The 12136-nt window shown below is 27.7% G+C and overlaps 2 protein-coding genes across 2 annotated transcripts; one reads left to right on the plus strand and one right to left on the minus strand.

The window, feature by feature from the left end:
* Positions 1 to 3541: 3541 nt before the first annotated feature.
* Positions 3542 to 4410, plus strand: LOC122723546 (VQ motif-containing protein 11-like). The gene has a single exon (XM_043956047.1). The coding sequence runs from the start codon at positions 3634 to 3636 to the stop codon at positions 4243 to 4245; it is 612 nt and encodes a 203-aa protein (XP_043811982.1). The 5' UTR covers positions 3542 to 3633; the 3' UTR covers positions 4246 to 4410.
* Positions 4411 to 7098: 2688 nt separating this feature from the next.
* On the minus strand, positions 7099 to 10534 carry LOC110607816 (probable LRR receptor-like serine/threonine-protein kinase At3g47570). The gene is made up of 2 exons (XM_043955631.1): positions 7885 to 10534; positions 7099 to 7684 (listed from the first exon to the last, which is right to left on the minus strand). Exons 1-2 carry the CDS (start codon positions 10532 to 10534, stop codon positions 7281 to 7283), a joined length of 3054 nt encoding a protein of 1017 aa, XP_043811566.1. The 3' UTR covers positions 7099 to 7280.
* Between the last annotated feature and the right edge of the window lie 1602 nt (positions 10535 to 12136).

Raw genomic sequence — 12136 nt, forward strand, 5'->3', positions numbered from 1 at the left:
TAAAATAACTGCTGGCAAAATAACGGAAATATTAACTGATAAATTTTTTGAAATGTCAAAGTGTGTTTGAATGTACAATGCTATCACTTAGTCTAATATAATATTTTTAGTTATAGATTTGGTTATAATTACTTTTGATCTAATATAGTATTTTTTTAATATAATATTATTTTTATAATAAAAATATTATTTTTTATAATTGAAAATATCAATATTTTAATTAACTTAAAAATTAAAAAAATTACATAAAATTAGTAAAAAGTTTTAAAATTACAAAAATTAATTTTATTATTAAAAATTAATTTTTTATTATTAAAAAATAATATTACGTTAGATCCGTATTTATTTAATCCCTTAGTAAAAGTTTAGAGGTTTAATTGATAAAAAATATAAAAATTTAATTAAACTTATTTTCAAATAAAATTTATAGAAATTTTTAAGTAGCGAAAAAAAACAGTAAGCTGCAAACATATTATTGATGATGTGGAGACGGACGTTAAACAACTTGTAAAAAATGTTTGCCAACTTGGATAGTGGGTAATCATTTATCCTAACTGAAAGGTTGACAAAATAAAGAATAACAAAAGATAAAGAGTGAGAAAAGAAGAGAGATGAAATTTATAAGAGGTTTTTTTATTAGATGACAAAATAAATATTAAAAAAGTTAAAAAATTTAGTATTTATTATATATTATTAATATTCAGATTTCATTCAAAAAAACTATATTTTTATAAAAATAAAATTTATTAAATTTTAATAGTGGTGGGTAGCAATATCAGATGGGGCAGTAAAGAAGTAGAATTAATATTCTTAAGATATTATTATTTTTAATAAATAATGGAAAGATGGAAATTATTATTCTTAGGATATTATAATCTCCCATGCCAATTTTCAATTTTATTTTAGAAAGATTCTGGCATTTATTGAGCGTACATTTAATAAAAAAAAAGGCAAATTTTAATATGATCCACTTATAACCCACGAGTTAACTTTAAATTCTGTTTTTATAATAAAATGGGTTTATAATAACTCAACTGATTAAAAAAATAATTAAAATTTTAAATATATCAGTATTTAATTTAAATTAAAAAATTAATCAACTGAATTAATTTAAAATTTTAGTCCATAATTTTTATTATTATTTATTTAAATTTTTAATTTTAAAAATTTTAATTATTTTTAAACAATTTAAAAAAAATAAATATTAGTGATAAAAATATATTATTTTTTTATGATATAAAAATATTAGATTATAATTAAAATTGAAATTTTTTAATTAAATTTTAAAATATTAAAAATAAAATTAAAAAAAAGTATATTAAAAATTTCATTTATCAAACTGAACTGAATCAAATTAAATTAATTTAATTCAATTTGATTTTTATAAATATTAAAATTTTAATTTTTAATTTATTCAATTCAAATTAAAACTATTAAATAAGTACCGGTATTTAAAAGTACATATATCTTTAAAAAAATAAATATATTTATTCGATTCAAATTAAATTTATCAAATAATAACCGCTATCTAAAAATGTATACACCTTTGAAAAATAAATACACATATATAAAAAATAATTTTTTATATCAAATTTATATGAATTTATGGTACAAAGTAATAATATTTATACTAAATATAAATAAAAACTATTCATATTAATTATTAGAGTGGATTCTATTTAATATATATATATATATATATACAACATAGGGACAAAAAATTATTTAAGCATTATTTTGAAAAAACAAAATCTTTAGATATTAAATTGCTAATTTTGCTAATTTCAAAATGATTATTATTAATTTCCTTTTGTTTTTTCTTGTTGCGTGAACTTTTGCATTTGCTTTCGGGGAAAGCATTAGAGATGCTGAGAAACAAAAAGTATATATAACCATACAGACGACAAAGGGTAGGGGAAAATATTCAAATTATATTATTTTTCTTATCTAATTTTATTTTATATAATATTCAAATATTATTTTATATCAATGATAAATAAAACAATTTTATACTTGTAAATAATAGAAAGATAATTACTAAACTATTTCTATTATTTTGACTCATATTATTTTAATTCACTCATAATAAATTTATTTAAATAAATAATAATTTATAAATATTTAAAAAATGCTAGGACATTTATGGCATGTAAATATAGGAGAATCACGGTTTTAATTTGGTGAATATTTTTAGCTTGCGTTTAGATTTTTAGCTTTAAATTGAAATTTATGCAAATATTTTATGAGTGTGGAGAATTGTTATATATGAAATAATATTCGCTCAAAATATATAATGAGATACTATTATATAATTAAATTTTATCGTAAAATTTTAATAAATTGTAATACTCGATCGCATAAATCTCACCTAAAAAAAGAAAATTTGAGTATTATAATGGATAATATTCAAACTGATAGAAAACGCGCTCTTTCGTGAATCAATCAAATATTCTACAAGACAAGTTATCGTTAGAGAATTGAATCCACTCAATTTCATTATTTCTAAAATTGCAGAATTTCTTATTTAAATAAATTAAGATTAATAAAAAATAAAAAAAAATAAAAAAAACTTGGGTTAGGAATTGGTAGTTTGATTGAAAGGCTTGGAGTTGGAGACATGAAGAATACATTAATTATTAAAGATTTACATGATTAATAGGATCGATTAAGTAAGATTATGTGATGCAAGCGCAACATTGAAGAGGAAAGAGAGAATAGGAACGAAGACTGAAGAGTCCTAATAAAGCAATCAAAGAAAGAAAATAAATGAGTAAAGCAAACAAACTACGAACAATAGCACAGCCAAAAGCACCTGAAACAACGCCTGTCCTCAGGAAAGTCTTTTGCTTTCCCTAATGTCAAACTGCAATTCTTCACGCAAAAGTAGAAGAAGAAAAAAAAGCCAGAGCAAGAAAAGGGAAAAAGAAAATTACCATTGAGGTGGAGATCGAGAAGGAGAGAAACACGCACACGCACAACTCCTTGAAATGTCTGACCACCAGCTGCAGGGGAGTCCTGCTGCTGGTGGCTGCTTGCAGCTGCAGTCTCCCTCGTTTATTGTTTCAATGCCACCCTCTCCCGCTGACCTCGCATGACTCATTATTCAATGCCAGCTCATTCTCCATTTATGTCATCACTTCAGTACTCTTCAATTTCAAATTTGATCTCTACTCTACAAAAATAATTTATTTCTTTTTAGTTTTTCAAGCTTTTGATGGCTTGGTTCTGGCCATTATTACTGCACTGCCACCATCAGTCAACTTCTATCTGTTTTTTACTACCACTTGATTAGTGGGAGATTTGGACTTTGAAAGACATGAATTTCTTGGTTGTCATATGAGAAAACCCTTTTGGATTTAGCCTTTCTTTTAATGAGTTGAAGAATAATTAAGAACAATTCATTAATTAAGCATATTCTTAATTAGTATTAATTAATTTTATGTCAAGGTGGGACCACCAACCATTCCTTGTACTCAAAATATTATAACAGAAAAATCTTGGATTTTGCCGCAAGAATTATTATTAATCTTAAAATAAACATGAGACACCGTTTAACGAAGAAACTCTACAAATAGCCAAAAAAGTCTCTCTTTTATTTCTTCCAGACCAAAGTATCAACCCATTATCTCTCTCATGGCTTCCACTTCAAATAACACCGCCGCCATGCGCCACAGTTCACCCTCCTATGGATCTGACCCGTCGTCGCCGAACACCACCTTCGTACTAGCCGACCCATCCACCTTCCGCACCATTGTTCAAAAACTCACCGGAGCGCCCGATGACCTATCAACCCAAAAGCTCCCTCTCACCGACCACCCAAGTCGACCATCTGCAATTCCAGGCCCTAAAAGACCTGCAGTCAAGCTTCATGAAAGGAGACAGAACGCCAAGAACTTACAAATCAACCTTAACAGCAGCTCCACTATTAACAGCGGCTTCGAGCATCCTCATGATCTCTTGCAGTTCAGACAGCGAGCGGGTTTCATGGTGTCGCCGGTTTCGACTTTGGACTTCTTTGGTGCGCGCACGAGCCCTAGGTCACCCTGCGAGGAGTTTTGTTCCCGTGGGAGTAGTCCCAGAGAGGAGGAAGAGAGAGCCATTGCTGAAAAAGGATTTTATCTGCATCCGAGCCCTTTGAGCACTCCCAGAGGAGCTGAGCCTCCGGAGTTGTTGCCTCTGTTCCCTTTGCGTTCTCCTAGAGACGACAACGGGGATCAAGATGATGATCGTAACTCTTGTTCTTGAATTAGGACTCTACTATTCGAGAAAAAAGAAATTAGGACTCTACTACTAATTAATCTAGGACGCTAGTTAATTATTTAATATTATTATTTGTAAAACGATCCCTTAATTTTGATGGAAATGTTAATTAATGAGGTGCTTCAAAAATTAATAATAGATTTTTTTTCGTAATTTTATTCTGAAAGTAAATTCAATTAAACTTTTAATAGATTAATTCCTGAATACTTCAATCTCTCTTTCATTTAAATTAAATTTTTTTTTTATCTATTTTTACTATTAAAAAAATAAAATATATTTATCATCTTTTTAAAATAAATAAACTGAAAATCTTAAATTTTAATATAATTAATAAATTAATTTTTATATTTTTTAAAATGTATATTTATATTTCGCTATGATTAATTTATCTTCGTATATTATAATTTAAATATTTTACTTTTTTTAATTTAAAATAGCACTTAAATTTCCATTAATTTTTATATATATCTCATTTAATTAATTTTTAATATTTTTTATTTTTTAATTTCCATTCGTACAAATATTTCAATATTTATAATTTTAAAAACTTTAAAAATACTTACAAATTTAACCAGATGAAAAATTATAATTTTAAATTGATTAAATATCGAGATTTGAAAATTTAATTTTAAAAATATAAAAATTAATTTATTAATTACATTAAAATTTAGAGATTAAAGTATAGTTTATATAATATAAGATTCTTCACCTACATTAAAAAGGATTTTAAGTATTCATGAGAGTATTCATGCCTGTGTTAAATAATGAAATTATGGATGGAATGATATTCAATTTAAACATATTGATTATATAGGGATTTAAGTGTTTAATTTTAGAAATATAGAGATTAATCTGTTATTTATATTAAAATATAAAGATTGAAGTGTAATTTATTTATTTTTTAAATCAATGTTTTAATTTTATATAAGGTAAATAAAAGATGATGCAATATAATATTAATAAAATATTATTTTTATAATTTTTATATAAAAAAATTTAATATTTTAATTAATATAAAAATTAAAAAATACATGAAAATAGCAAATAATTTTAAAATTATAAAAATAGATTTTCTTTTTATTAAATAATAATTTATTATTAAAAATAATATTTTACTAAATTTAAACTTATTTAGCTTTAAAGATAAAATTTAGAGACTCATTTAAAAAAATTAATTAAATTTATTTAACTCCGATCAAAAAATATAAAAAAATTAACTAGATTTAATTCTATTTTATTTTACATCAGTGAAATGAACTAATTGTAGTTCATTCGCAATAGTTCTTGTTGTTTCGTTTTTTAAAAAAAAAAATCTTTGAATTTATATTTCATTTCTATTTAATATATTAAAATTTAATAAAAATATATTTAAATTAAATAAAAATGAATAGAGGATGATAAAAGCATCTCCAAAATTAGAATTATTATTAAATTAACAATAAACAACTATAAATATTTATACATGAGAAAAAATATTTTAAAAATTTATTTACATACCCGATGCAATATACTTTCGACCTAAATTTCTTTTTATAATTTTTTTATAACTTGATACTTTCAACTTTTCTTTTTATTTAAATTTATTTTTTTTTCATGACAATTGATTATCGATGAAAAAAAAGATACTGTTATTCCTATTAAAATATTTAGAGATATTTCAACCGTCACTCATAATTTTTATATGGTGGAGAGGTTTTTCACGTACAATCCAATTCATTTTATTTTTAATAAAAATAAAAATTTTTAGTGGTTAAAAAATTTATTAGGTTTAATTATTTCTGTTCATTTGTGATGATATTTTTTTTATAAAATTTTATTAATATAATAAATAGTTTTGCTTTAAAAAAAATTATTTACATTAGAAAGACTTTTTTTTTTAATTTTGCTTTACAAATTATATCGGTTCTGTTTTACACGGGAAATCAAAGTAAGTGGTGGACTGTCAAACAGTGGTACCCTTTGATTTTAATGAGGACAGTAAGATGCAGGAAGCAAGCGGGTCTTTTTCTAACGCAGCAACGGCTAGGATTCGTCCTTGTTTATTATTATTGGAAGAGCATATAATAATAAGCAACGACTCGAGTGTATACGAAAATAAATTTAATAAATTATTAATTAAATTATCAATATATATATTTTAGAATTTTAGCTTCTTACAAGAACGATTTTACATTATAAATATTTTTTTATTATTTAAATTTTTTTATTGGAGATAAATAAATTAAAAATTAATAAATGTCATAGTTATTTCTTTAGATTTTTTTTTTTAATTTACAAGGCAAGTGTGAAATTTGAATCATATTCTAGAAACTATAATATATAAAATAATTAATTAATAAAAAATAAAATAATAATTTAATAATAATTGCACTAATAAATTTAATTGGATGGTGAATATATCTTAGTAAATTTTTAAATTTTTAATTTTTATTTAAAAAATAATAATTTTTAAAAAAATTACTCATAAAAATTTTACTTTTATATATTATTTATTAAATTATCATTTAATTTAGTTAATAATTTTAAGGCATATAATTTTAGGATCACAATTTGTTCTCATCCTATTTCGGTTACATCACGTACTTGGATTGGATCAATGGCTGCCTTTCTTTTCTCGTCTTGAATTCCTGTCGTCATTTCTAATAATTATTTTTCATATTATTATTATTCTTTAATTTTAAATTTATTTTTTATATTTAAATACAAAAATATTATATTTTTATGACAAGAATAAAAGGGCAACCGAACTCTCCATGCTGATCTTGATTTTGGCTATACATTCATAGAAACTAAGTTATAAAGCTCTTTGGCTATACATTCATAAAACTTGCATGATGATCAACACTAATTCTTTATTTGGAATAAAAGATTTAACAAATGAAAGAGTACAAGGATGCACTGAAAACCCAAAAGGAAAGAGACAGAATCAGCCATGAAAAGTCCTTGAACTATCAAAACGAAATGTTTTCATGGATCTAGATAACAAGGAAAAATTGTTCACCTGTTGTATCATTGTGGAATTAGATTCCAAGAAAAGTTTTTCTGATCAAATGAAGTTGTCTGCTAACATCCTCCATACTCATTCGTCCTTTGGGTGATTCTGCTGAACAGCCAATGCCAATTTCAAGCACTGAAACTACACAACTTCGCGCTTTTGCACTCATCTTGCTCAGGTTAGACAATTCTCTTTCTTCTTCTGTTGCTGTTCTTCCAGAATTTGTTTCTTGTGTTTCTGCTGTGATGAGGTTAGGGTCAACAATCTGCATAAGGCTTTCTGGCAATGCTGTCTTGACAAAGCTATGAAGATTTAAGCCATCTTTGAATATTTCATCAGTTGGTCTTCTTCCTGAGAACATCTCTAATACAAGGATTCCAAAGCTATACACATCCCCCTCTCTAGATGCTGGACAACCCATTCCATATTCTGCAATTCATAGAATCATCATTTTATTAATCTGTTAAAAGACATTCCGGCAAAAAAATTCTAACCATAGTGGCTTTGATATCAATTGCCCGGCTCAAATTAATGCAAATAACTTTTGAATCCACTTTCTTTACATTTTTTTTATTCCACTGACGTGGGATGGATACTACAAAAAGAAAGAAGTCGGATCAGGTTAGTACCTGGAGGAGCATAACCGATTGTTCCTTTTATTCCAGTTGTGGTAGACAAGCTTTGAGATGAAGATTTGCTTGTTGAAACGAGTCTTGCAAGACCAAAATCAGATACATGAGCAACCATGTCGTCGTCGAAAAGAACATTGCTGGGTTTCAGGTCACAATGAATAATTGGATTTTCACATTGCTCATGAAGATATTGCAAGGCCGAGGCCACATCGACGGCAACATTTAATCTCTGAAGCAAGTTTAAATTCCATGATTGATTTTTGCCTTCTATTTCAGGATGCAACCACTTCTCCAAGCTCCCATTTCCCATGAATTCAAGGATTAGAGCTTTGAAATCATTAAGTTTGTAATCCATGCTTGAGCAACATGTCAACATCTTCACAAGATTTCGGTGTCTGATATTCCTCAACACAATGCATTCAGAAATAAAGCTCTTGGAAGCACCCTTATGTTCAAGCTTGAGAACTTTAACCGCTACTGGTCTTTCAACTTGATCTAGAAATCCTTTATACACAGAGCCGAAGCTGCCAGATCCGATCAAATTTTCCGGAGAGAATCCATTCGTTGCACGACAAATATCTCCATAAGATACCTTCAGAAATTGCTTCATCATTGAGGATGAAGAAGATGACTTCTGCTTTGGATTTCTTTTCCAATAAACAAAAAGAAAGGCTAATGTCAATAAGATACACACAGGCATTACAGTTAGTATAATTTCCAGCTTATGAAAAAACAACCCTCCTCTCTTGTTCGGGCATTTTGGTAGATTGAGTTCTGAGACACCGCCGCAAAGCTTATCATTACCAATTAATGATACAGCACTTGCATTTCTGAAAACTCCTCCAGTTGGTACTTCACCCTCAAGATCATTGAAAGAAAGATTCAGGAAAAGTAAATATGGAATGTCCTGTAGATCTTTCGGAATTCGCCCTGTCAACTTGTTTCGTGAAAGATCTAAATATTGAAGGCCTCTCAGGGAAGCTAAAGATGGAGGGATGGTCCCTTGAAATGAATTCCCTTGCAGATAAAGGAATTCCAAGCTCAAGCAATCTCCAATTGTTGCAGGAATTTGGCCTGAAAGATTGTTTTCTGAGAAATCTAGTGCTCCTATATTTGATAGCTTCCCTACTTCAAAAGGCAGGACTCCAGTTAAAGAGTTTTGAGATAAACTCAGTAATCTTGTGAAGGAACGAACAAGTAAAATCTCAGGGGGTATAACTCCATTCAGATGGTTCTGTGAAATGTCTAAGAAATACAAATTTTGGCAATTTCCAATGCTTGAAGGAATGCTTCCCTGAAAATTGTTGTCTGGTAAGTAGAGTTCAAGCAAATGTGTAAGGTTTCCGATGGAGGATGGAATCTCTCCGGACAACCTATTTCCACCTAAACTCAACGATTGTAGTTTCTGAAACTTCCCAAAGTAATTGGGGAAGACGCCTGAAAGAAGATTATTATGCAGGGCTATTCCAGTTAACTTGATGAGATTCTCTAACCCTGCAGGAATGGTGCCTGTGATTTGATTCTCCCCAATATAGAACAGATCAAATTCGGTTGACAAATTTGCTACAGAATTTGGTAAAACACCTCCAAAATTGTTTCTACCCAAATCCAAGATTTTCATCTTGGTACAGTTTGTCAAAGAGTCTAGAAAAGCTAAGTCATTGGTTGAATTACTTCCCAGAGCATTTCCATGAAGTCTTAGCCGCCAGAGGTTTTTAAGATTTCCTAAATTCATTGGAACTTGTCCAACAAAGTTACTCCAACCAAGATTAACTATTTCCAGATGAGAAGCATTGAATAGAGAATTTGGAATTGTCCCAGAGAAATTATTGTTCCCAACTGAGAAAAATATGAGATTTGGGAGAGTGATGCCTAAGTTTTCTGGCAGATTCCCATGGAGTTGATTTTGTATGACAGAAAACTTTCTGATGGAGGAGATATTGAAGAGGGGCAGAGGAATTGTGCCAGATAGTTGATTTGCTCCAACATAAAGAACTGTTAAGCTTGTTAATTTGCCCAAATCGTCAGGAATATTTCCCAACAATCTGTTACACGATACACAAAAGAAAGTGAGCGATGAAAGGTTGCCCAAGGAAGCTGGGATTTCTCCTGTCAGGTTGTTTGCAAAAAGATTAAGAGTCTGAAGCTTAGTTAAAGAACCAAGTTCAGCTGGGATTTTTCCTGATACATGATAATTCCAACCCAAATCAAGAAACATGAGCTTGGAACATCGAGTTAAGTTGATTGGAATTTCGCCTGCTAAAGTATTGTTGTTGAGAAACAATTCTTCCAGGCGAAACAAGCTGCCAACTTCTTGTGGAATTTCACCATGGAAACTGTTGTTTTGGAGGTTGATGACTCGAAGAAAACTCAGGTTGCCAATATAAGGTGAGATTGTTCCAAATAAATTCTGCCCTTCCAAATCCAAGGATTTGACTCTCTGATGACGGCGACTGCATGTGATTCCAAACCAATTGCAAAATGGGAGAGAGTCATTCCATGAATCCAAGAGTTGATTTGGATCACCAGCACTTATTGCTTCTTTGAACTTGAGCAAAGCAAGTTTATCAGTCTCATTTCCATGGATTTGAACACACAGAATGAAAAGACCCAACAATAACCACTTTGCTAAGTTAGCCAGCTCCATTTTGGAAAAATGTGATGCTCTCATTCACTACTGCTCCCCGTATTTATATTCACAGCTGATAATCTGCCATCACATCCAAATCATAAAAGATTGTTTTTTTAATTTCTTTTTTTTTTCAAAGTTTTTAAAATTTTGTAATATTTTGAAATGGTTTATTTCAAATTAGTCATTTGCGAGAGCATTTAAATTTTTTTATAATATTATTATATAAAACAATATAAAACTATTTTAAATAATAATATTTTTTATACGAGTTTATTTCGGTTATAAGAAGATCAAAATATTTTTTATTCTATATAGATTTTTAATCACTTGAAATCATTAATTAATAGATAACAAATCATAATATCTTATTTTAGACTACAAATTAAAATAAAAATAAAAAAATAATTAGTAAAAAAGCACAACATAAATACCTTTCTCGTCAATGGAATTTATATTTTTTAATAATATATATAGAATTTATAATTTTATTATAAGATAAATTTTTATTATGTTTATAATAACTTTCATATAATTATTTTATTTAAATTTTTATTTATTCATAATTTTTTATTATATATTATTTAATAATTTACAAAATTTAAATTTAAATTCTTTAAATAAAATCTTATAATTTTAGTAATATAATATTACAACTATATAAAATATATTATTAAAATTATAATATCACTAAAAATTTCTATAAAATAAATAAAAATTAATGTTTTAAGATCCAAAAAATAAGTTTCATCACAGTGTGTGAGTTTAGCCGGAGAGGAAGGTGTCCCATTCCTTTTATTGATTTACTTTTGTTTGCTAGTGACGTCTAACGGCTTTTCTATTATAGTACTACCTGTCTTTGTCATGCAAGTCTGTACGTACGGGCAGGACTGCGAAATGACTGCTATCCTTCATCATGTCACATCACTGGACTGAGTTTGTTCTCATAGGATCTGGGCTCACGGATGACCCAGCTTGCCTCCGCGCGTTTGGATCAAGACTTAAAATGCTGGACCGATAAACCGAAAAAGGCTTCATGAATTTTGAGTCAGCGCTATGTTTTTGAGTCCGGTCTTGCCAGAGACGATGAAGTCCGGTGGTCCTGAGAAATAAAAAATTTAAATAATAATAATAATAACAAATTCACGTTTTTTATAATTTTTCTCATTTAATATATGAAATTGATGTTTTGAAGAGTAAAACTTTTTTTTAAAGGATTTTACGTCGCATTTTTAAAGATGAACTGATTAATTTTTCAATAAAAAAAGACTCTAACGTATAACTCACTTCCAAGAATTTTCTAAATATAAAGTTGTTAATGTCAATCTCCTTTGAAGACGACATATGCATTAATTTTCTCTGTGCCTGTACAGTCTTATCATTTAATACCAAGACTTTTGAATATTTGGTCAATTTTTAAACATTTTACTTTATAATTTTTGAAAAATTCAGAAAAATAAATAAAAATAAAAATAAAAATAATAATAAAAATAAATTTTGGTTTTCTTATCAATTTTTCTCATTTAATATATGAAATATTAATGATGTTTCGAAGAGTAAAACATATTTTTTAGAAATACAAATCTTGTTACCTTTTAAAATTTCCCAAAAGAGAATAAT

This window comes from Manihot esculenta, chromosome 4 (assembly GCF_001659605.2).
Source record: "Manihot esculenta cultivar AM560-2 chromosome 4, M.esculenta_v8, whole genome shotgun sequence".
Taxonomy (NCBI): Eukaryota; Viridiplantae; Streptophyta; class Magnoliopsida; order Malpighiales; family Euphorbiaceae; genus Manihot; species Manihot esculenta.

Coding starts and splice junctions, on each gene's coding strand:
- LOC122723546 (XM_043956047.1), top strand. CDS start 3,634: ATGGCTTCCACTTCAAATAACACCGCCGCCATGCGCCACAGTTCACCC.
- LOC110607816 (XM_043955631.1), bottom strand. CDS start 10,534: ATGGAGCTGGCTAACTTAGCAAAGTGGTTATTGTTGGGTCTTTTCATT. Junction 7,685..7,884: donor AATCGGTTATGCTCCTCCAG/GTACTAACCTGA, acceptor TATGAATTGCAG/AATATGGAATGGGTTGTCCA.